Source organism: Rhineura floridana, chromosome 3 (assembly GCF_030035675.1).
Source record: "Rhineura floridana isolate rRhiFlo1 chromosome 3, rRhiFlo1.hap2, whole genome shotgun sequence".
Classification (NCBI taxonomy): Eukaryota; Metazoa; Chordata; class Lepidosauria; order Squamata; family Rhineuridae; genus Rhineura; species Rhineura floridana.
Genome location: NC_084482.1, coordinates 153,470,169 through 153,496,550, shown reverse-complemented (window position 1 = coordinate 153,496,550; position 26,382 = coordinate 153,470,169). Strand labels below are relative to the sequence as shown.

Below are 26,382 nucleotides of genomic sequence, written 5' to 3'. Positions count from 1 at the left end.
TCATGGGATATTTTGGAAAGCGGAGGATATGATGCCATCTAGTGGAGAACAGTGTTAAAAAATAAAGGGAAAGTTTTAACATTTGCAAAATGATGATGTTACAAACATAACGTCAAGCTTCCATAGGGAATACAACATACTGAGCATTGTAGAAGAAACAAACAAAAGGAAGTAGTGGGTTATAATATTCATATTCTGCATCTGTCACCTAAGAGAACTTAAACATAAAATACCAACACTGCTAGCAGAATCATCTGTCAAAATGCCATTCTAGTTCATCTTAAAAGCTTCACCAGCTAACCATTCTTACAACTGTGAGGAGAGTAGTAGTCTAAGGGCCACTTAAGGAAGAAGCATTGTAACTATAACTTCTCCAAGTGCACCAGGATGTTTGCTCCTAAAAAGTCTTTTATCCTGCAGTGGACTCTGTTCTGGGGAGCCAGGATTTATTATATTATATTATATTATATTTATTGCAGAAGGGATTAACCAGAGTGAGGCATCCTACTAGTTATAATGGAAATGGACTGCTTTCAAGTCGATTCCGACTTATGGTGACCCTAGGAATAGGGTTTTCATGGTAAGCAGTATTCAGAGGGGGTTTACCATTGCCTTCCTCTGAGGCTAAGAGGCAGTGACTTGCCCCCAAGGTCACTCAGTGGGCTACATAGCTGTGTGGGGATTCGAACCCTGGTCTCCCAAGTCATAGTCCAACACCTTAACCACTACACCACACGGGCTCCGATTTGCAAGAGTTTTTTTTTACCCACTAACCTCAATTACACAGTTGGTACATGGACACACACTCTCCTGGCACACTGTAATTACTTTGCTCTGTCTATTTTCTTCCACAGCAGAGCTCTGGTTTCCTCTGACATCTTAGCTGCTTCCTGACTTGCTCTAGGGTCCCTTACAAATTCATTCTATTTGCTTTATAGCTCTAAACTGTATGTGAGTTTTAGGGAATTGCTTCTGGGACACTTGATTTTTACATGTTTCTTCCTTCATCTTCTCCTGTCTTCCCTTTTGCTGCCCATTGATTTGCAACTTGTTGCAGTGCCTATTCAAAATGACCTCTATCCATTTTCATTTGCTTACTAAAGAAGTGCAAAGAGCTCATCACCATCCTTGTTCCAAGTATCACACTACAACCCCTAATTAAGAGCATGAGAAGAATCCAACCTTTTTCTCTATGGCTCTCTTGCATAAAAAGGAAGGAAACCAACTGTGGACAGTGTGATCATCCCACAATTGTCCCATTCAATCATGTGGGTGAGTATGTAAACCAAATCACCCTGCATATGAACATTATAAGGGTTGCAAGTGATGACACCAGGGCTATCAACAGAATAAAGCATTTCTAATAAACTGCTGTTTAATCAATCAAGCAATTCTAAATAAATCTCAATGTATTACATAAACTTAAATATAAGTGCCTTCTTAAAGAAAGTGTAAAGCAATTTACAATTGTGGGGGGGGGAAAGCTACCACCCACTGTTGAAAGAAAAGGCCACCTTTTAGCATTCAGCTGTTGTTCCCTGATACAGTGTAACTAACCAGGACCAAAAGAGCCTCAAAAATGCACAAGTGTTTCCTCAATTTACAGTCTCTAACTAAAGCTTGCAGCCCTAGTTGAAGCAGCACATTTAGAGCATAATCTTAAACATGTCTACTCAGTAGCAAGTCTCACTGGGTTGTATTCAACGCAGCACTAAGTCACGGTTCCGTTAGTGCAAGGATTTCCACTTGCACAATGAAACTTCCACCCTCTTCTTCCTCCATGCATCCCCCTATATCTGTTCTGGTGGCTCCTGCAACCCTCTGGAGCAGATTTGGGGAGGATGTAGGGCATGTGCAGAGGGAAAAGAGGGAGGAGGTCTTGTTGCGGAAGGGGAAACCTTTGCACTGATGAGACACGTTAGTTGAATACTGCTCACTGAGTTCAATGAGACATACTCCCTAGTATGTGTACACAGGATTGCAGCCTCAAGCACCTAAAGCAGAGCCCTATGCCCTTGTAGCAGTTTATCATTATGTGATGGTTACAACAAACATTTACATTTTCTAACAAGCGGCATCCTACCACTTAACCACTGTCAGTTTTGTGAATACAAGCCTTTAATGTCACAGGAAATAGCCCAGCTACTGCAGCGTGCTCGGGATAGGACCCTAGTTCTACAGTGAGCTTCCAGTTCCCCTCCCTCTGTAGCATGTGGAGTGCAACTACTACTACCACCTCCCCATAAACCACAGTTGCATTTATATTCTTATGGCCTCAAAAACAATCCTTATCTCCAGCTTTAGAAGCTGAGAGCACTTCAGCTCTCTGGTGGGGAGTAAGAACACAACAGGAATCCACAAGGGTGAGATAAGCCAGGAGAAGTCTAAGCAAAGAAGCAAGCAGAGGGAGGAAAGTAAAATGGAGAGGGAGGGAGGGGATGAAGAAAGCTTTGAAAGCTGACTTGGAAGAAAGAATGAGGACACAAGAGGAAGGTAAAAGCACTGGGGATAATATGAGTATTTTACATAAGCCATTTTGGTTCTGTTGTACTGGGTGCTACAAAGACTCTGTGACGGGGCGAGGGAGCAGTGCTTTGCCTGAAGCAACACATTTCTATACAAGGCAAGCCAAGTCAGAGAAGGAAAAGGTACAGAATGAATTCAGAGAGGAAAAGGGCAAGTGCTATTACAAGAATATGTTAAACAAGAGAGCGGCACTGGAAAGGAAAAATGCATACATGATCCATACTGATAGAAACAGCATTGGCATACATGCTGTTTTGTTTTTTAAGTGCTTCCTTTAAGACTGTATCTCTGCAGTGTTTCATTACACCTTACATGGACCACATTGCATGCTGCCTTGAGATATTTTCAGGTACTTATAAAATAAATATTACTGTACCTTTTCCTATTAATTTTCATAGATGGAGGATGAAAGGTCTGATGAGATTCTTCACTAATGGCAGGAACTAGCAGCAGGAACCAGTAGTCTAATTAGTATGCCTTCATTCCCCCTGCCTGCCCCGCACCCGCTGGATGTCCAAGACAACATCCCAGATGATGTGTGAATATAGATAAATCTTCTTATCCTTGCTGGAGATGTGACCACATCTCTAGAAAGCAGTGCAGGATTAACCATTATGCTGAATATGCCATAGACAATCTGGAACACCATGTGTGTGCTATATAATTAACTGAGAACATCACCTCTGAGTATAGACAGAAACCACTGTGGCATGTCTTTTGTTTTATGATGGCTATTTATTATTCTTATAGTGTCATCAATAGTACTCTATAAAGAAGGGGTGACAAATGTGGTGTCCTCTAGATGTTGCTGAACTCTAATTTCCATCATCCCTAACTACTGACCATGATGGCTGGGGCTGATGGGAATAGAAGCCCAACAACATCAACCAACCATGTTGGTTATCCCTGCTATAGAGTAACATAAGCAAAGCAATAACAGAACACAAAACAGGTTCCTGTCCCTCTGTTTTGCTGACTCCTTCCCTCCCTCCTGGAGATCAAAACGCTGCTAGGGCAGCATTACTGGCACCAGGGATGCTGGGAAATACAGCTTTTCTAGAGTGCCGGTGTTCTTTTTCTAGAGTGACTTGGCTAATGCAGCCAGCCATCTCCTCCCCCCACTTGAAATAACGTTCCTGGGAACAACTCTACATAGTCACACAGGATCATTCCTATGGGAAATATTGTCCCAAAATTCAAAGGGAATACCATCAGGCTGCTGAAGGCAGCCAAGCCTCTACTTGAAACACTGACCAAACTTATTTTCTTGTTTTCAAAAAGAAAAACCCTTGATCACCTGGTCTTTAAACGTAACTCTGCCCTCACCTGAGAGTGTTTTGATTCCACACCCACCCACCCAAAAAAGGTGCTGATATTTTTTGCCATTTTCCAAGGTGTAGGATATTCGGCCCAGTTTAAAATAGAATCTACATTCCTATCCTGCCTAAACACTCACAAGTGAAACCTTTCAGACTAGAAGATATTATTTGTGTTGCTTGTGACCTTTGCCCAGCTAGCCATACAGAATTAGCATAAAAATCTTACTTCAGAAGTAAATAAATAAATGAATCTTATGTATGACAATAAGATTTGCAGGGCCAGCAGTTCAATTCATACTCATTATCTCAGCAGGTAGAGGTTTTGCTTTTGTAGGGGGATAGAGACTTCAGCAATTGTTAGCACAAGACTGATTTTAAGCCAGTTTGATTAGTTTTAAGTTTTGGGTTTTGTCAGCCTGGCTGCAGTACTACACAATTCAGTGGACAAGAAATGCATATGAGCAAGGGGCATTTTTATTGCTCTGGGAGCGGTGGCACACCTAGTATTATGGTCCCAGGCCATGGTCTGAAGGCACATGAGGCCAGCACCCTGCTGAAGCTAAGCAGAGTCAGGTCTGGTCAGTGCCTGGATCGGAGACCGCCTGGGAACCATATGTAAGCCACCTTGGGTTTCTATCATGAAAAGAAAGGTGGGGTATAACTCTATTAAATAAATAATATTAACAAAGACATATGTGTAAGTTGAGACAGGAACGGCAAGCTATATAGAAGGTAAGAAGCACTTGCACATTGCTTGGAAAGCTTGCAAAGCATGCGTATGTACCATGTCTATCAGTCTCCATTTCAAAAACTTTAAAAAAAAATTAAATACAGGCAAAAAAACCCAACAGCTTAGCAGGTTTGAGCAGAGATGAACAGCACAAACCAAACCAAAGATCCACCGGGATGTGAGAGTTATGATTTGGTGGATCTTGGGCTTTCCCAACTAAGCCAGTGCTTAGCTGGAGCTACTGGCACAAGTACCTCTCCCTGGCTGAGCCAAAGATACGGCAACGCAAGTCCCCCAAAAGCAGCACTCCAGAGGCAGGGGCAGGGAGGAATGGGGCAAAGAGAGACTTATACCTATTCCCAGCCCTCTTCAGCCTGCTCATGTGAGCTATGGCCCAATCCTCAAAACCTGGACCCACACTCACCTGCTGGGTCAGCCAGCAGTAGCCCCTCCCACAGGTTCCTGAACGGAGTTTGAAACAGGAGTAAGTTATGTGGCTTTTAAAAAAACCCATCAGCACAGTATTTAAATAGAACATTTCCCATTTCTCTGCATTTTTCTAGGTATGTGCCAAACAAAACACTTTTGAAGTGCCTAAATTAAATGAAATATGTCTTAACTACTCCAAAAGGTTTTTTTTTTAAAAAAAAGCATCTGCACATGAAGCCTGGAGACTAGCCACCACTGAAGATCCAACATTAGGCCCTGGCAGTTCCTGTGTTTCTCTAAACTCACATTAGATGCAGGCGTATATTCAAACTGATTAATTTGTTCTCCTACAAATCTAGTTATTTGAGCTCTCTTTTCAGAAGCACATCTCCGAGGATATAGCGTATTTATATTCTCTTGATTCTGTTCTTCCTGGGATCCCAACCTCTTTCACAAAACATTTCTCTCGTTTGCCTGCCTAGCTGGATAACAGAGCTAGTCTTTAGTAAGATTGATAAAGGAGCCTTAAGCTTTTATGTCTTTATTTCCAAAGAGAACTCTATTTCCTGGAGGACACTCTGAAGAGGAAGCCTAGGCCTTTAACAAAGAGGATCATAACATCTGTGTGTTCAGATTTTGGACAAGAGATGACTGAACACGGGCATCAGAACCCAACTGGGCCCTCTTTCAGCAGCCTTCAGTTACCACAATGTTTTCTCCGTTGAAAGCACCTATAGGAGGAAGGGGGAAATATCACAATTTATTTCCTCGGAGATCAGGCTATACTCCCAGCAACAAACCAAAATAGTTTAGTGACGATGAGAGCCATTGCATGGTAGCTTAAGACCTCTGCCATAACAACTTTATTGTCCTATGAACTATAGCCCAAACTGGGACCAAAACAAATACATCAATTTACAGTATATTTCAGAAACCCAGTGCTGGGACCCAACAGACAGCCCTTACCTTCATAATCTGTTTATGAGTACCCAAAAGCTGGAAGCAGAAGGCCTGGTTAAATTAATATTAATGGTCTGATCCAGCAATGCAATTCTTATCTACTTAAAGTTACTACTTCTCCTCTAAAGAATGAAAAAAAATCTCTTAATTATATCCCAGCTTTAAACAAAAAAGGGGGGATACAACCAAAGAGCAGAGAGCTAAAAGACAAACAAATGACACCCATAATCAAACCAACAAAATAAGATGGTCACACATGAAGAGGGGAATATAGAACAAATGTGTTAGAAAGACTGTATAGTTTGGACCCTTTACAAGCTATATGTTGATTAAGAATAATGAACCTCCCATGACCTCTCCTATAGAATGAGAGCAATTTTCTACATGAACTGGTGGTGGTGGAGAAACTAATCAAATAAGTGTTTTATTTTCCATGAAGGCTGAAGAAGAGTCTGTCACCTCTAAAGACAATCAAATTATGCATACTTCTAAACGAAAATATATTTGAAAGAAATACACATACAAGCATAGACAAGTCTCAGGGCATTCTACTCTAGCACCAGACTTTAACCTAACTTTTCTGATTAATAGCTGCCACTTAACTGGCAACTTTGTTTTATGATTTGTTTTAAGTGATTTAATATTATATTTTTAAATTGTTGTAACCTGTCCTGGGACCTCATGGTAAAGAATGGGTAAGAAACATTATTATTATTATTATTACTATTACTACTACTGTTGTTGTTGTTAATACATCAGAGGGAACCTGGTCGCATCTAATCATTATGGCTCCATCACACGGGGAAAAAACTTTCAGAACGGGCTTTTGCAAAATGTCTTCTGTGCTAAACCATGTTTAGAATCAGACAATTTATTTCTCTGATTCTAGGTTTTTAACACATGGTTAGATCATTTTCCGCAAGCTTCCTATATGTAGCATAGGTCTGGCCTTGACAAATGTCTTGTGGGGCAACCCTGTCAATAGTCAACAATGTTTCAGTGAGAACTGGATAATCTATATTGAGAGGTGTGACAGGAGTGTAATTCCTAGCATCGTGACAATTCCTCTCACTAAAAGCACAATGCAAGAGAGGACAGCTGTTCCAACTCCACCTCTCTTTCTTCAGAATATGGAATATATTGTCAAGCTCAACACAGCGCATCTCACTGGAGGATTTATAAAACCAATCTCCAAAGACAGCCAGAGTGGTGTAGTGGTTAGAGTGCTGGACTAGGACCTGGGAGACCAGCATTTGAATCCCCACTTGTCCATGAAGCTTACTTGATGACCTTGGGCTAGTCATTGCCTCTCAGCCTAACCTACCTCACAGGGTTGTTGTGGGGATTAAATGTATGCCACTTTGAGCTTCTTGGAGAAAAGGTGGGGTATAAGTGCAATAAATAAATAAATAAAGTCTGTAAACCCGTCCTCTGTTCCTGAGATATTTCGCAAGGACTCAAAACCTCCCCATCTCTCTGTCTAATAAGTTGGAGCACCTTTTTTTAAAAAAGTGCTATAGTTGAACTGCTCTTCCCTACATTAGTATCTTCCCCTTTTCAGAAGGTATCCTAGTTATCAGAATAGGATACAAAATATATAATATTTATTATCCTCTTGGATAAAATTTGGAAGTGAAAAGTAAATATTTTATCCAGCAGGAGACACAGCTAAACTATGGTTAACAGTAACCAAAGTTAATGTTAACCTTAGTAAATAAATCACAGTTAAAGCTGAGGCATCTGACACATGATTACTTGGTTTACTACATCACAGAATAATCAAAAGCACCAGCAAGAGCAGCCAAGTGGTTTCAATATTTTACCAGTCTTCACTTGAGCTCTGTAGCTTTGGGACAGTGATAACTCCACCATAGTTAAGGAGAAGGTCCATGTTTGCACATAATGCTAAGTTAAGGTCAACATTAATTAAGGTTTACAAACTACAATTCTTGATTAACGTGCTACCTTTAACCATAGCTAATAAACCATAGTTAAAGCTGCTGGGCTGGGTTTGCACATAAGGCTAAGCCATGGTTTCATAAACCATCATTCAATAAACCATGGTTTAGTGTTATGCTACTAGATCCTTTAAACTGCAAATGCCAAGAACTGAACCTGAGGACTTCTGCATGCAAAACATGTGCTCTCCACCACTAATCTATGGCCCCTTCCCTGATGAGGAAAAGGATAAAAAGGTATCCAGCTAATCTAAGCCTCCGAAGCTATCCTGACAAATAGTAGACTCTTTCCATTTGCTGCCAAAAAAAAGCCCCTTCACAAAGATGCTAATGATTTGGTGCAAGGAGAAAATATGGGCACAACCTAGCAGTAGTTAAACACCTTTAAGTCCATTATTTCAATGGGAAAGAGTTAAGCAGTTGCTGAGTTCTCCAGAAAAAAAAAATGAAATTTTGAGTTATTTGGCTTTAGGTGGATCATGTCCTATATTAACATATTTATGTAATCTCAAATTTAGGGTATTATAATGTGCCTGCCATTTAGGCTCCAGCTAATTTATAACATTGTGCCCTGCCTTCTGGTGAGGACAGCTGCTAAAAAGAAGCACATCAGTGCTCTCTAGAGTCCATACTAGTGCTTGATAGTCTTCCAAGCACAATTCAGGAGACATTTTGAGATGGGAAATCTTAGTAGCTTAGACACTTTACACCCTATGACAGGCGTTGTCATCATGGCAAACTCCAGATGTTGTGGGCTACAGCACCCATCTTCCCTGACCATTGGGACCATTCCTGACCATTGCGTAGTCCACAACATCTCGAAGGCATCAGATTGGCTACCCCTGTTCTATGAGATCTAACAGACTAACTTATCCTCTACAACTTACTACAATATCTAAAACTGACAAAAGAGCATCCTCCTAACTGTTCTATTGTGCTACACCTGGATACAGGGTCTCAGTCACAGTCATTGTCCTTATGTCCCAGGAGCTTTTGGAGTTGTGTCAGATTCAGGCTTTGGGGATCTTCCAGATAATCTATAGGATTCCCTCCTGTTTCTAGCAGTCCTATAGGAAACATACAAGGAACCCATAACCTCAACAATGTTGGAGTGAGAGAAATCAAGGCTTTCTGCACTATCAACCCATTTTTCAAATATATTTGCCTTGCAAACATTTTGAGGCTTTAGAGAATTGATGAAAACACACCAGGCCAGTTTTTCAGCTGGTATCAACTAAGAGTGCCAGCTTTGCTAAAGCTCCTTCAATTTAGACAATACATTTGGATGGTCCTGGTTTTTCTGGCTCCCTTTAAACATTTGAACATCACTTATAAATTTCAGTCTTGAGCAGAGAAGTGATTTAATAATGCTCTCAACCCAGGTAAAGCTGTCCAGATGTAAAAGTTAAACATAATGTCCAATGATCTGAAAACTCCAGAGGAAGAACATTAGTCTCATTGAGAGGCAGATTGGATTTATCAGTCTGACTTACAGTGATCCCTCTAAAAAAATATGAAACCTGGTCTCAAAAGTCTGCTAAATCCAAAGATACCCATTAAGTCAGCCAGCCAATAACGGTGCTTAAACGTATGTCATCACCTTGCATACTGTCATGCATCTTGCGAAGGATTCTGACATGTTGGCACTACAGTTAAAAATGTTTTTTTAACTTCTTGATGTGTATTTTTATTTATGATTTATTTAATGTATTTTAAAAACATGCATCCTGCATTTAAAAAGGAAAAAACCCTCAAAGCAGCTTACAGCAATAACATATACATTGTCAAAGACTAAAAAACCCACACCCAATTCTACAAAATGCAGAAAATAAACTTAAATATAAATAAATAACCCAACATAGTAAAAAAAAAGTTCAAAGTCAACAAAAACACCAACTCATAAAACAAAGAAACTAAAGTGAAAGCACAGAGACAGAAATATTCAATAAAGATCAGACCATTGGTCCAGCTAATTCAGTACAGCCTATAGTGACTGGCAGAGGCTCTCCAAGATTTCAGGCAGGGTTCTCTCCCAGCCCTACCTGGGGATTGAAACTAGGGCCTTCTGTGTGCAAAACAGAAGCTTTACCACTGAGCCACAGAAAACAGGTGAGACAGTGGAAAGGAACAAACTAGCGCTAACTAGTATGTCAAAAGTCACAGGGACCCCAGATGTTCTATCAAAGACACTAAAAAGCTACCTTTTAGACATTAAACACCATAAATAATAGTTTTGCAGCAGCTTGCCAAGAAGGTGTCCTTTAAGTGCTAACATAACCATCAGGAAAGTGGCCATGTCAAAACATCTCCAAGACACACATAACACTTGTAGGTTACAGACAAAGACCAAAAGGCAATTTCTGTCAAGTGTATCTTTTAATACCCACAGAGCCTGCACAAAACATATACAATCACAATATTACTTATGGAGGACCAGTCAATCAATGGTTATTAACCATGGCAACAGTTATACCTCTGAGGACTGGTTGCTGGAGACAAGCAACAAAAGAGAAATGCTTTCTTGCTGCCACATTTGCAAAGCCCCAGATACATCCAGATGGCAATTGTTAAGAACAGAATGCTGGACTAAGTGACTTTTGGTTCAGTTAACCCAGCTCTACTTATGGCACTAGTTATGCCTGCAAGATAATGAATCAGTCATGGAAAACCTGAGATATAATATCATCCAGAATTTGATTTTCCTCCAAAGGTTACTTTTAGAGATGAAGTTAGACCTTGCTTTCCTCAGCTGGGCAAACAGGCTAGTACCTGTGCAGAGTTTAGAAGCCTAGTGGAGACTAACATAGTTCAGGGGGAGAAGAAGTGGAAGCTAAAGAAATGGAGCATCTTGTTTGGGTTTTTGGAAAGTATTAGAAAGAGACAATACTGGTATTAGTAGTCAAAAATATCTGGAAAGACACAGAAAACATTTTACTTAAGCAATTCACTTAGCAACAGGCATGCTGAATTCTTTGCAGACAGAACACAGTTCTAATTGGCTTGCTAACTGGTTGCATCGAGTACATGGTGACTAATATTACTTTTTTCCAATGATGTTGCTTGATTGGTCTTTATGAAGACCCACACGACCCGAAGACAGCAAGAGAAGGAGGAAAAAACAAAAAGGCCCATTATAAACAACCACTGTCATCAGTACCTCTAAAATGATTTTATAAATATTTATACAACCATAATTTGCTTTTTAAAAAATTCATCTAAAGTTAAAATTCATCCTGGCCATAAATCAGCCATGGTTGCTGCTTGTTGTAGGTTATTTTGCTTTTTATATTCTGCATACATTACATTAAAAAAAAAAGGGGGGGGAGAAAAAACTAGTCCCCTCACTCATTGTGCTCTTCTGGTATAAAACTACTTGGCCCACAAAGCTCTAGTTAAAAGGGGGTGTTTTTTACCAAAATTTAATTTTTTTTATTGGTTGTGCATGTCAAACAATGCTAAGAGTGTGCATTAGCTCTAAGTGTACCCCAAATTATGAAGTGAATCAGGGTGCTTGGGGGAAGGTTCTCATGTTTCCATGTAAAATTGTGTCACTGGAAGGAAAGGGGGATATAAATTTAATACAAGCTGTCCCAACTCCCTAAGATTCCAGCTGGCTCTGTGACTTTTGGCTCTCCAAAAAAAGCATAGCAGTTATAGTCTTCTTTCTTTCTGAGAAAGAAAAACAAGCTGATTGAGGAAATGGCCAGAGCTCCAGAGAGCAAAGAGGTGGTGGTGGGGGAAATCTTCTGACAGACAGCTCTAGCTTTTAATAACAGAGAATTATTTTCCAAGACCATTCACAGCAATTTGGGGGAAAGATACTGAAGTAAATAAACAGAGCAGTTTTTCACATGGTTCAACATTCTCCGAGTTTTGGCTGTGAGAGCACAGAATGAGCCACAGAGTATGACTGTTGGGGTAGCCTGCTTCTTTCCCAACTGTTCTTTTTCCTAGCAAACAATTAAAATCATAGTTCCCTCTCTTTCTCTTTCGGGGGGGGGGGAGAAAACACAGATTTTTCCAGGGACATCATCCCTTCAGAAGGGGCAACCATGCCAATAAATTGTATGCAACTGTAGCAGAAAATATAAAAGGCAGTAACTTTTTCATTTTAAAGGTTCCCTGCACAAGAACCTCTGTACAGATCGGCCTGAAATATGGCAGGCTTAATCCATTCTGGAGGGGCTTCTTTGCCTGCAAATCTCATCCACCTATGTGAAAAGAGGGAAAATTATAACTGGTTTTAGATTCTGCATTCTAGCCAATGGGGGTGAAACAGAGCTCCAGATTCAACAGACCAGATTTGAACTTGAATACAAAATCAAATTGAAACAACACAGAGTGGATCCAAAACAGACTGGGCTGCTCCAAACTCTACAAGTATAAAGTGAATCTTCTGGATACTGCTCACCCCAGTATATGAACTGTCTGTGCCAAAACGTATCTAACATGAAAGAAGACGGAGTAAAAATCCCTCCTTCAAAGAGAACCAAGGTGAGGCAGAAACTTGGTGAGCTAAGAACTTCCTCTCCTCCTTCTCCTGTCCCCCAGGAGCCAAGATCTGCTCTCTGAAGGAACAGCCAATGGAACTGATTTCAGCATCTCCTCCCTGTCAGGAAAGGCCTTGATGGAACTTTCCTTTGTGCATATTATAGACTCTGCTGCCCAGCTAAGAGTACTGCCTGCTCCATCCTGTTGTCCAGTTTTATACCCTAGAGCATCCTCCTGCATATGAGCATCTTCCCAGCAGACGAGTACAGACAGGCCCCTGCAGGCTTCCTCTCTTCACCTCCCCAACACACAGATTTTCACCTGTAGGCTTCACTATTGAAATAACTGATTTCACTGCTGGTATCTCTTCACCTTTTGGGATTCTTGCATCTCTTGGCTGCTCCTTCCTTTTTAAAGTTTAAAGAATTTATCTTCTAATAAAACCTGCCTTTGAAGATATTTTTGTAGTATAGCTTCAGGATACCTCTGCTAAGTGTTTATTATTTTCTCCTCCCCATTAATTTTTCAAACCCATCACACTATAACTGTACCACTAGAATTATGGGCTACTTAGTCATCTGAACGTGAACATTATGTTCAGATGTAATGCTAAATCATAATGAGCCTCAGTAAACCTTGGCCTTGAGCACTACACCCTTTCTCTGGAGTTTGGAAGCTTTTGCTTCCATTTTACTTCCACTAACTGCATCTTGCTGTAGATTAACCAGTTTAGGATTTGTAGAACACACTAAACTGTGGCTAAATCTAAAACAGAAGGAGAAACATCCCATCTCCTCCTCACAGCTGCATCTCCTCACAGTGCACAGCTCATTCTCATAATACTAAATCAGGGATGGGGAACCTTAGCCCTTCAAATGTAGATGGACTACAACTTCAATCATCCCTGACCATTGGCCATGCTGATGGAGTCTAAAACATCTGGATGGTCACATGGAGCCTAAAACATCTGGAGGGTCACAGGTTCCCTATCCAGTGCAGAGGTAAAGAACCTCTGACCATGGGCCAAACCTGGCTTACCAGGTCTTCGTATTTGGCCCATGAGGCAATTTTTCTTAAACCACACCCACCTGCCCCATACCTGATGACACATGCTACATATTTTGATTTTTTCTTTTTGTAGTGTGATCTTTATTTTGTACGGTTTTGAGATTTTTTTCTTGTACGTCGCTCTGAGTTTCATTCGGGAAAAAACTTACTAATAAATATAAATAAATAAATAATATGACATCCATATGGTTGAGGTGGCTGCAGAAAGCATGTCTGAACCTGCCAGCTAATACATGGGAAGTTCAGTCCTCCTCAGTCTGGGCACACCACCTAGCTCTCCCTGGGAACTAGCTGGTGCACCCAACCTATGCAGAAAGCAGGACTGGAAACCCCCTCTCCCATGTACATCAGCTGAGTTCAATCCTGCTCAGCTAGGCATGTTCAAATCCTGAAGAAAGTACGGATGTTTCAATCCCATACATAGTTTAGGGACAATGACTATTCCCAGACTGGATGAGGTTTGTGTACTTTGACATGGTGTGGTTTCAGTCCATCCACCCCCTCTGCTGCCCTAGGACAAGGCTGGGGTGATGAGAACCATGGCAGAGAACAGCAAGCAAACAAATGGACTGTAGCAGCATTTCACAGAAGTGTTTCCACTGGTCACTTGGCACAGAAAACCCAACAGAGATTATACCACAGCCCCAGTATGGCTGAGATATGGCAACCGTAACATGTAGAGACACAATGAAAACAGATGTCAATGATCAAAAATAAGCCCTTGTTTATTTCATTTGGAGCAGCTCTTAACAAATGCCTTCATTACACAGGATGTTCCATTTCACCATTCCAACCTGCTATCCAGCATCCCCAGCAGGCAAATGCTCCCTTCTGGGTAGCATAGTCAGCTTTGCCCCATTAAATGTTTCTGTGACAAAAAGCTAGATACTGTGGTGGTTGCTCCCTTCTACACATAGCTATAAAGCATAACACTGGGAGATCGCTGATTTAATTTTTATGGTTTTCAATATGAAAAACCTGCTACTATTTTAAAATACAACTTGTACCAAAATCAGGTTCTAAATTAGAACCTGCTGGGCGCCGATGAACTGTATTAAAGCTATACATGAGGTTAGGCCTCTAGAAGATGCACTCAGATCAAACTGTGCTGCCAATCAAGAATTCACACCTACACTGGGAACATATGAAACTGCCTTATACCAGGCCAGACTTTTTGTTCATCTAGTCCAGTATTGTCTACTCTGACTGGCAAGGGCTCTTTAAGGTCTCTGGAGGAGGTCTTTCACATCTGTTAAATGATCCTTTCAAATGGAGATACTCAAGTTCTTCTCATGTGTAAGAATTCATAGATGGGGTTCTGCACTTTCTTTGTCAGCAGAGCCACACACACACACACACACAGAGAGAGAGAGAGAGAGAGAGAGAGAGAGAGAGGAATTGAGCCAGCCCGTTTATGCTGAACTTGTTTACTCGGATGCTACTGACTAAGCCAATTCTTATGCTAGTAGCTGACAAACACAGTCCAGCTTCTTTTCACCAAGCCAAAGAAAAATAATAATCCTCTCAGCTAGATGTAGTTTCCGATGCCCAAGCAGCTTCTTGCCCACAGCAAACTTTAACAGGAAAGCAAGGTGGCTTTGTTCTCTTTACAATAAATATGGCAACTCGCAAATAACCCTCTCTATATTTAACAAGATTTCACATTGTACATATCTGTCTTTCTCCCAAGTTTTATTATGCCTGCTACACACACTTTGCAGCCTTCTCCCAGAATAAGCTCAAAGCCCAGAGGGGGGTTGTTTCATGTTACTTACGATTGGTGAACACTACAGTTGTAAAAGACAAAATCCACAGCTGCAAACTTTTTCCCAGTCTCCTTGGATTTAAGGTAGAGCTTTACCACTCGTTTATCGCCTGGAACAGAACAAAACAGGCACATGGATCAGAGATGGAGGAGAGATCTAGCAGCACTGACATCTGGGAAAACAAGGGTGCATGGTTTGGCACAACCCAAATGAAGCAAGGCCTGCAGTAGTTTTGCTTGAGCTAAGAGGCAGTTCCAATGAATCCTATTTAGCTGACAAAAACACTAGCTATTGATATAAAAGAGGAATGTCCTTCACCTGCACTAAATGGCTAGCAGGATTCAGGGGAGAGGTGATCTTGCTGTGTGGGTTGTATCCAACGAAGACTTTTCGTTAGCGCAAGGACTTCTGCCTATGCAGCAGGACTTCTCCCACTTCTTCCAATCTGCTCCAGAGAGTTGGGAGGATCCCCAGAACAGTTTTGCGGGGTGCAGGGGCAGAGCTTGGAAAAGTTACTTTTTTGAACTACAACTCCCATCAGCCCCAGCCGTGCTGGCTGGGGCTGATGGGAGTTGTAGTTCAAAAAAGTAACTTTTCCAAGCTCTGTGCAGGGGGCACGAGGAGAGGGAGAGGGAGTCCTGTTGTGCAGGTGGAAGTCCTTGTTAATGGGATGACTTCACTGATACAACCCACTATGACGTTATGACAGACAGAAAAAGAGGACCACAGGCAACCAGCTGCCTACTACAGATTTACATTTTGCTTTCTTCAAACTCCACAGGTTAAGGAAGGAATCCAATCCAGAGACTATTCTATGGCTGAGCCATGATTAGGAGGCTCTTGTGGAAGTTACAGGGGGGAAAGTGTCTGGCTTATCATACTAAGGACAGAAAGACAGGAGGTGTAAGAATTATGCCTCACTGAGAGATTAGTCCAGGTAAACCACTGAACCAGTTTCATCTTGCTATCCCCTATTATGGTGAGGAATTGTAAACCACCCTATGGACATCTGACAAAGGGTAGGATATAAACGTTCTTGCTAAAAATAGTAACAACAACAACAACAACATTACCATTCTGTAAATGCACCCATTTCAGTCATTTATTTGCCTTCTTTCTCCGTCTTCTCCATTCTGCAATTCTCTACATGAATCACCCTCTCCTGCTGACAAATATGTTGAACCTTCTTTTAGAAGGTATAAATATTGGTATTTTGAACTTCTCTGTGCCAGGAATATGTTGGTTATCTGAGCTCAGCACAGAATCGACCACCAGGGCACAAAGGACTAGTGGGGCTGCCTTCTATGCAGAGAAAAAAAGAGCAAAATGCTTTTGCATAGTGGAAGTTCTTGGTTGTCCGGAGAGAGGGCCTTTACACAGCTATGCTGCAGAGGGTATGGTTGGCTCCTCCTTTGTGTCTCTTCAACTTCTTCAAGGGCAGTCAAGGTCTATTTTAACTCTACAAATATTATCAACAGGGAGAAACGCACCTTAAGGTACCTACAACTTATAGTTCTCCTTCAGCATTACAGGGTATGAACACCCACAAAATAACATATGCAAGCACTGTAGAGCCTTCCCACGGCATCTGGAGAGCAGCAACAGGTTTGAAAATAACCTGGTTAATTCATAGTATCTTACATCATGGCAATAAATAAACTACGAGAGACTGGCCCAGTTATTGTCTTACTCAAATGCTTTGTTGGAAAATCCATGTTCTCTAAAGTATGTAATCAAATATCCCACTGCACAGAAATTTTGGTATGGATTCAATTGGTGCAGTCTGACAAGAATTTCCAAACTCACCTCGCCCCCTAGTAATAGGAATGACATCTTTTGTAGAAGGAGAGCTACAGTAGATCTTGCCATCTTCAATGCGACTTTCAGACTCTGTAAAATCTTCAAATGAACAGTTCACACCAGCAGAGAGATCAGGGACATTCCTGGCTTGCAGGACCAGCTGAGAGAACAGGAAGGAGAAGGTCACACACAGAAAAAACAAACACACACATGCTCAATAGTCCATGAAGATTACGTACATATTAACCTATTTGTAGAACAAAATGTAGGCTTTTTTATCAATCAGGAATCATTCATGCTTGTCCTCAACATGTTGCTTTCAATCTAAATTGATTCTAGATCCTACTGTTCACAAGGGTGGGTTCGGTTACTTGATACACATTTGAACCCCCCCCCTTTATTAGGTTATTCATGCCTTTTTCTCCCTGCACATGCCCCAGGGGAATGAAGAAGTGGTGATTGCAATCTTAATATTCGCCCACCCACAACATCATTGGGTAGGTGTGAATACACCCCCGATTGCTTGGACTGCCTACATTTGTTCTAAAATGGACACATTGTATGGTTATGCAGAATCAATCTGCAATAAGCGTTTATTTTCAAACGAAACCAGTTTCTCAAGAAGCACTTTGCAGAGGTAAAAAATATGCAATAGATCTAGACTGGATGTGGACTACATAGGAAAAAAACAAGCACTCTATTGATACTAGAATAAAATGTGTGTACGCAGCCTACAACTAAAGATATCATACCAAAGACCACATACTGCACCTTCTCCCAAACCTAGACTGCTCCAGACTGACTAAACAACCTAAAGGAAAATAATAATTAGGCAAAAAGTGGGGCTTATATAGCATTCAAGGCTAAGTCACTTACTGGGACCTCTGACATGGTGACTGATATATTCTTGGGCTGTACAGTGAGCTGGACACACTGGCGTAGATCTGAAGCAAAGCGCTGAGGTTCATCAGCTCTGTCACATCGGTCCTTCCGTGAACAGCTGCAGGGAAACAGAATGCAACATCCATGACACTGTGGTAGCCTTTGGCTATGAGCAATAACATTTGTGTGTATTTCAACATCCACAAGAAAAAAACCCTGCAAACCTTTCTCTTTACTCCTCTGTATTTTATTTATTTTCTGCTCTGCCTTTTGGCACCATCAAAGCAGCTTATAAATTTCACAAATAATAAAAGACGTATCAGCCACAAGCAATATAAACAACAAGGGTTGTACTCACAAGCATCTGCCCAGCCATCATACCCCCTCAAAGCTTTGGAAGCCCCACCTGGTTCTGCAGCACACGTTGCCCCTTCTAGCAACGCCTGAAAACTACTTTCCTGTCTGCAACTTAGACAAAGTAAGTCGAGGTTGCCAACCTTTTTGGGCCCAGGGGTACATTTGCAAACCAAAGAAACTGTTGTGGGCACCACACACACATCACAACCTATTCTATTGGTTACAACAGAATGCTTCTTTCAAGTTGAACTTCAGCGGTGGGTGGGGGAGAGGGGATCTTGTTGACACAAGGGAAGACCGCTGCAGGCACATGTGCACTCACAGGCACTAAGTCAGCAACGTCTGGTGTAAGCATCTCTTTCATGCAATTCCATTCTTTTTTCTATATCATAATCTGATGCTTGAAGCCTGCTCTAACACTACAGAGAAATGTCTGTTTAGTTTAGTTGCAGATCAGTATAATACTTGTGTCCAATGGCTCAAAACATATCTCTGAAAAGTAAAAACTGGGCTCTGAGGGCTGCTTTACATATTACTTTTTCCACCATAAAAATTAATCTCAGGGTTAGGGCAAAAAAAATGTAATATCTTCATGGCTTCAGAAGTTCTCTCTGCTGTCAGAAAACTATTATCTAGTTATGAGATCTACTGTAATGCGCTCTACGTGGGGTTACCCTTGAAAACGACCCGGAAATTGCAACTTATACAGAATGCAGCGGCGTGCTTACTTACCAACAGCCGCCGTACGCCGGTGTTATTTGATCTACACTGGCTGCTGGTTGTTTTCCGGGCCCGATTCAAGGTGTTGGTATTAGCCTTTAAAACCCTGTACGGTTTCGGCCTCCACCGCCACCAATTATGCCGCCCGACCAGATCAGCCACGCAAGGCCTTCTCTCAATCCCACCAACCAAAACAGCTAGGTTGGTGGGTACTAGGGAGAGGGCTTTTTCTGTGGTGGCCCCCACTCTCTGGAACTCCCTCCCGTTTGATCTCCGACATGCCCCTTCCCTGGATGTATTCCGCAAGGCCCTGAAGATGTGGCTATTTCAACAGGCCTTTGAGATCTTTGGGATGGGTTAATCTCCATGATTTTGTCATCTATTATATGCTGTATATGTAAATGTTTTTATAAATGTACTGATGACTGTCCAGTATTTTATTTATTGAGATTAATGTGACTGCATTTGATACTATTGTATTTTATCCCATTTTAATGTATGTCGCCTAGAGTGGCTATCTGCCAGATAGGCGACACACAAATTAATTTATTATTATTATTATTATTATTATTATTATTATTATTATTATTATTATTATTATTATTATTATTATTATATTACTACAATTAAATTGTTTGAAAAGAGGCAGTTTTGCTCTTCTGGCCTCAGGTAATTGAAAGGCTTCAGTTCCTTTTCCCTTGTATATCAAGTATTTTTTAAAAACCATGTTATCCATCCACCTTTATCACTATTTATATTTCCCCCAATGATTTGAAATACTGTTTTTTCTGGTCCAAACTTAATTAGTCAAACTACAATCATGTCTTTTAATTGAACAACATTGTTTTGGGATATTTGTTCCATCTGCATATAGAAGTTGAATCTCTATGTTATTAAGGCCTTTGGCTAACACAATAGACTAAATTAAGAACCCACTCAGAACACTGAATGGTCTAATAGCAATAATAAACATTTGTATAGCACTTGTATGTGTTCAAAGTACATACATTTTCTAGCTGTAATCCTTACAACAGTTAGCATTATTGTCTCCCATATTGTAAGTGGCAGGGTGTGTGTGTGCGAGCGCAAACAGGAACTGAGTTTGCAACAGGCTTGCCTAAGGCCACCTAGTGAGTTCATGACAGTGGTGAGATTCAAACTGGGGACTTACTGATTTATATAGCTCAGTTTCTCAGCCACTACACTACACCAGCGATGTAAGCACGTACCTGGGCATTTGTATGCTTGAACAAAAATCCACATATTACAGAGTAGGGCTTGTGCACTAACACACCACACTGCCCTGTCCCATGCTATTCCCATCCCTTGTATTAACTTACCCTAGATTAAGGTCCACTTCACTTTCCTTTCCACCCTACAGGAAGTCATCTCACATCATACTCATTTCACTACAGGTGTGTGTGTGTGAGAGAGAGAGAGAGACACTCCCCTGCCCCCAGAGTACTGTTCTACCTAGGTATGTTGCCTCCATTTAATGAGTTTAAACGAGTTTCCTTCACTTCTCCTCCCTGCATCTGCGATAACATTATTTCATTATGGAAAAGCATTTTAATTAAGCAGAGGGCAATACAGAAAAGCAGATACACATGCGCCTTTCAAGGTCCCAGTAATCTCAGTGATTTATCTCTGAGCAAGTGCCAGCATGACATTGTGCCGTGGAGTTCCTGAACCACCCCTGCATCCCACCCATCTCCCCGAGGTGCTTCAGGGAAAGATGTTTCTGAGTTTAATTAAAATGCTCCACATGGCTAAACAGTCAGAGCTTTGCCGCATCTAAGAAGGTTTTCCCTCTAGGCCCAAAGGGAGCCACCCTCCCCCATGTCTTTTTCTTGATGTTGCATTTCTTCTCTTTTCATGCTGCCACTCTGTTCCCATATTGCTGGCCCTATTGTTGAGTTAAAGAGCCTTCGGTTATAGGCCAGATTAGATTGCTAGGCAAGGAGCTAAACAGCAAATGCATACAAAGGTAGAGAATAAGAGACAGGGTTTAGGAAGATACAATATCTTAGTACTGTTGGCCTGCAAGGGACACACTACATATTAGGCTAGCACACATATATCATAACATTTAGAGATGCAGAGTCCACATATTCTTTTTCTGAAGCTAACTAAAACAGGATTATTCCTTACAGTCCACTCCCAACGGTATTAGCAGCTTGCCAGATGCTCCTGGGTTGCAGTTCTGAAGAGAGATAGCCTCTATACCTCCCCAGATCAGGGCCATTGTCAAAAGGAGTAATCTCTGGAGTCCTTAACTTCTCTCCTAGTTCAACAAACAGGGAGCAATGTGCCATCTATAGCTAGGTGCTGTCAGCTGTCATAGCTAGAAGCATTTGAATGCCACAAACCTTGGCATTTTATGCCAAGAAGTGGGACTGTATTTAAAGGAGATTTAAATAAGCTCTCTCTGAATTACCAGCAAAACAAGAACAAGATGCTTTCAAATCTAAAGGCTGATACTCCCTAATGACCTTATTCTAGTGTTACTGGCTTTTATTTTTCTCACATTTCATGCCATTCAATGGGCTTAGAGTAGTGTTTTTTTTAAAATCTCTTAACCCTCTTAAGATGTTGCTGTCTCTCAAAAAAGGCTGGACAACTGGCCTCAGCGTAGTGAGCTTCTCTTTTGGACATATGGCCTGTGTCAATCTATGCTGTGGGGGAGCGATTCCTGTTGCTTTTCAGGAGAGGAAGCTACATTTTAAGTCCTCAGCTACCCTACACATCTGACATACAGAACAAAGACACCCATTACACTAGACAACTGGCAGCTCAGAGCAGGCTGCTGTCAATCAGCTCTGCCGCTTGTATCATGGACTGTAGAGGCAATGACAAGCTAAGAAAGCCTACTGGACAGAGAAGCCCACTTTCCCCTGCTTGATGCAAACTGGTGAAGACCACTAACCAATTCGCTTCTCGGCTCCCTGCAGTGCCAAGTTCCACATTCAGGACCATGGCAGCTCAGCAGGGTAAGAGAATTTGCTGGAAGCTGCAACGGACACAGTCTGTGGGAAATCTGCTCAGTTGGACCATTTCCTCCCTCTTCATTGCATGAGATTCAGGGCTGAACAGACCTCAACAAGAACAGCTAGGCTAGTCAGCCAAGGAAAGCAACTAATTCACCAGCACTGCTTCCCTGGGAAAGACACTAAAAGCTGTAGGCTAGAGGAGGAGGGCAGGCTTCAGAAGACTGGTGAATAAGAAAAAAACACAAGTCAGAAATAAGGAATTTTGCAGAAACGTATGTTAAGCCCAGAAAAGGATAGTCATAGAAGAGCTTCAGGTACAGGATGTATCTATTTTCATTGCATCTTGCAAAGTTATCAATCTGTTTACAAGGGTACTAGCTGTCATCTGTACTATGGTCAGGTTTCTAGTCCTCAGGCTTAAAGCAAGCCATGCCTGACCATGGGTCATATCAGACTTGATTTTTTTATATATATATTTAAAGAATGGCATCAATGTTTATTACACAGGCTGGGTAGTGGGCAGAGACAGGAGCTTCCCGACCTGTGTATTCATAAAGTTAAATGTAATTATTATCCCATATTTTACACAATGATAGAGATGGATCTTCCTATAAAGAGGTAACACAATAATAATTATAGCACTTTTTTGAGTGCTAAAAACACTTCACATACAGAGTAATCCTGAGAACAACCCTGTGAGGCAGATCAGTATTATCATCCACATATAGCATACAGGAGGTGAGTATGTGGGGATTGAGTCTAAGAGACAGTGGCTTCCCTAAGACCACCTTGGTGAATTCCTGACACAGGCAAAATTTGAACCTTCTTGAATTCCGTAAGATCAGCCCCAGTGCATCAGGTCAGACCAAAAGTCCTTCTGGCCCAGTGCCCTTCTTCCAGCAGTTAACCAGGACCCTCCAGGAAACCTGCAAACAGGCCTTGAAGGACATAGCCCTCTCTTGCTGCTGCTGCTGCTCCTCTTCCTTCTCTCTGACAGCTGGTATTCAACAGCATAATACTGCCTTTGAACATGAAGCTCCATATAGCCATCTTGACAAATATACTCCATATAAGCTCACCTCCTACCAGCCTTATTGCTATTTTTGTCTACTCCCAACTTCTACCATGCAGTTTGCTATGTCTGACTTCTCCTCTCCCTTTCTGTGGGTCAAGCCATATCCCTCTCTTCCTTAAGTCCACTTCTTTAATAACTTTTTTTCTAAACCAACCTAATCTGGGCTGTGGCTTAATAAGTGTGCACATGCTGTGCATGTAAAAGGTCCCAGATTTAATTCCCAGCATCGGCAGGTAGGGCTTGGAAACATCCTGGTTTGAAACCCTGGAGAGATGCTGCCAGACAGTGTAGACAGTACTGAGCTAGCTGGACTAACTGTCTGACTCAATATAAGGCAGCTTCCTATGGTCCTAACATCCAATGTGCAGTGCATTACAAGGAATACAGGCTCCATCTGCACTATACATTTGAAGCACTGTTATACCAATTTAAACAGCCATGGCTTCCCCCAAAGAATCCTGGGAACTGTAGTTTGTGAAGGGTGCTGAGAGTTGTTAGGAGACCCCTATTCCCCTCACAGAGCTCCAGTGGCCAGAGTTCTCGGGGAAGAGGGACTGACTGTTAAACTGCACTCAGCCCCAACTAGTCAAATAAGCATAACTGAACTGAAATGGGTGTGATGACGCAGGGCCAGTTGAAGACATTTTGCTACCTGAGGTAAATATCATTTATAACCCAGCATTGTACTCAGAGTAGACCCACTGAAATTAATGGACCTAAGTTAGTCATATCTATTAACTTCAGTGGGTCTACTCTGAGTAGGACTAGCACTGAATATCACCCCCTGCCCCTCAAAAGCTTGTGGTAGCTTTTATAAAATAAAACTATACAACCAAAAATATAATGAATGAAAAATGACCACTAAATACAAAGGATCCATAGTAGTGAGGCCACAGCTTAGTAGTAGAGCATCTGCTTTGCATGCAGAAAATCCCAGGTTCAATCCCCGGCACCTCCAGGTAAAGCTAGCAGAGACCCCTGCCTGAAATCCCAGACAGCCACTGCCAGCCAGTGTAGACAATACTGAGCTAGATGGATCAATTGGTCTGACTTGGTATAAGGCATTTTCCTGTGATCCACATTACATACTCTTATACTGCCACTTTTTTCTCCTCTCCCTCATCCCTAGTACTTAGGTTTCCCTCCCCATTCCCTCCCAATTCCTAGCCTGTCCATTTCATGCTGACTGTATGTGTCCTCGGCAGGAATTTATGTTAACCGCCCAGAGAGCTATTGCTAGTCGGGCGGTATATAAGTTTAAGAAATAAATAAAATAAATAAATAAAAATGGTGTCACTTTTGTGTTCTGTACAACACACAGTATTGCTATTCATGAATGTTAAACGTCTTAGCTACTAATTCCTGGTAAAGCTGATTGATAAACATTTGAGGTATAAGAAAGAAGCCTCCTGCAATGGTCAGTCTTGTAGGTATTCGAAGAGTGTATTGGGTACAGGACTTCTGCATACTTACATGTTGTGTAGGACACACCAGCCACAGTGAGGGTCCCTGGAGCCCAAACATAGCGCACAGGTTGTATATTGCTCACAACTCTCCACTGGCACACGAGTCACCTGGGGTAGGGGGTCAAGAAAAGCAGTCAAATTACTTCTCTCATCAGGAAACTCCAATCTAGTCACGTCTTTGTCAACAGGAAGAACCATAGACTTTTCCTTCCCATTCACAAGAAAAGAAAGAGCAATGGCTAGGCTAAAATAGCTCCCTCAGTTTTGCCACCCCATTCACTAGTGAAGTGAGGGGAAGGAGGTTTGGCAATTGCGGTTAGGGGCACAGGTGAAATGAGGGCTAAAGAAGGACCTCAACTGGAGCAGGGGCACTCCTCTTGGTAACTAGTAGCCGCCATTTCATCCCACAACCTTCCTTGATCAACATTACATCATCTCATAGTATTGTTCTGAAGGGAGTTGTGAGGGGAAAGAACTGAAGCCGTCAGCCTCCAACTCTTTAACACACAACTCCTCTGTGAATTGTGCTGTATGAGGCTGCAGCATCTTTCAGAGGGAAACTGGGAAGTGGGATGGTGACTGCCAGTTGTTAAAAGTGTACTGCCACTGCTGCCGCCACTGTGAGACAGGCAGCAGAACTGTAACAGGGTAAGATAGAGGGCAAGTTCACCTCCTTTTACCTCCCAACCTCCTCCTCCTCTCCCAATTCAATGGGCTTTGCAACAGGGCTACAGCATACTTATTAGGAAAAAACACACACAAATAATTAGAATTGGAACAGTCCTAGAATTCAAATTCCATTTTTTAAATTCAATCAATAAACCCGGTTCAAATTCAGTAGTGATAGTCAACATGGTGCTCTCCAGATGTTGCTGGACTATGATTCCCATCGTCTCTGGTCACATGGCCAGAGGTCAGGGGTGATGGGAACTGTAGTCCAACAATATCTGGAGGACTCCACATTACCTCCCTCTGTTGTTGGAGAGTATGGCATAGCATTTCTGAGACCTGAGTTAGGAGGAATTGATCTGACCCAGCTTTGCCCATCTGGATACTTGGTGCAACACCAGTACAGGCTGCAGGGACGGGGGAGAGGAGTTGCTGTGTTCTACAGAACTTCCATCTCTGTCACCAGGAAACCACTCTGTCTTGGACCTGGCTGTGAGGGCCTGCACCTGGTGTCGGGTTGAGGAGACAGTAAAGTAGTGTTGCTGCTGATGTATCGTCCATCCTGCTGCCCGGCAGCTTCTCTGACTGAGCTGGTGGAGGCCATCTTGGCTGTGGTGTTGTAGGAGCCCAGAAGGATAGTACTGGGTGATTTCCATGTCCATGCAGAGGCTGCCTCTAGTGTTCCGGCTCGGGACTTCATGGCCTCCATGATGACTATGGGGCTGTCTCAAGTTGTCAATGGCCCGACACATAGGGCGGGACACACCCTTTGCTTGGTTTTTGCTCCAGATGGAGGAAGGGGTGGTCTGGGGATAGGGGGGGTGGATGTCACCCCATTGTCATAGTCAGATCACTTCCTGGTGAAGTTTAGACTTATAGCTCCGATCCTTCCCTGCAGGGATGATGGACAGATTAAGATGGTCCACCCTCGGAGACTAATGGAATCCATAGGATTCCTGAATGTCCTGGGGGAGTTCCCCATAGATAGAGCAGGTGACCCTGTTGAAGCCCTTGTCATGCTGTGGAACAGTGAGGTGTGTCAGGCTCTTGACAGAGTTGCCCCCGAGCGCCCTTTCCAGCATTGTGGAGCCCGGTTTGCACCTTGGTACATCAGTGAGCTAAGGGCAATGAAACAGGCTGGACGACGGCTAGAGCGCAAGTGGTGAAAGACGTGCT

The 26,382-nt window shown here is 42.1% G+C and overlaps 1 protein-coding gene across 13 annotated transcripts in view; it reads right to left on the bottom strand.

Moving 5' to 3' along the window:
- PLXNA1 (plexin A1) overlaps positions 1–26,382 on the bottom strand; it is a 460,921-nt gene that overhangs the window by 184,572 nt on the left and 249,967 nt on the right. For 12 of the 13 annotated variants that reach the window (XM_061618384.1, XM_061618391.1, XM_061618386.1 and 9 more), the window contains exons 5-8: positions 24,545–24,645; positions 17,924–18,047; positions 17,054–17,207; positions 15,257–15,356 (exon numbers count right to left, since the gene is read on the bottom strand). In XM_061618384.1, the coding sequence (XP_061474368.1) occupies positions 15,257–15,356; positions 17,054–17,207; positions 17,924–18,047; positions 24,545–24,645 (479 nt within the window). Of the gene's footprint in view, positions 1–5,520; positions 5,736–15,256; positions 15,357–17,053; positions 17,208–17,923; positions 18,048–24,544; positions 24,646–26,382 lie in introns of those variants that run through there. The other variant, XM_061618396.1, reaches the window with a different exon arrangement.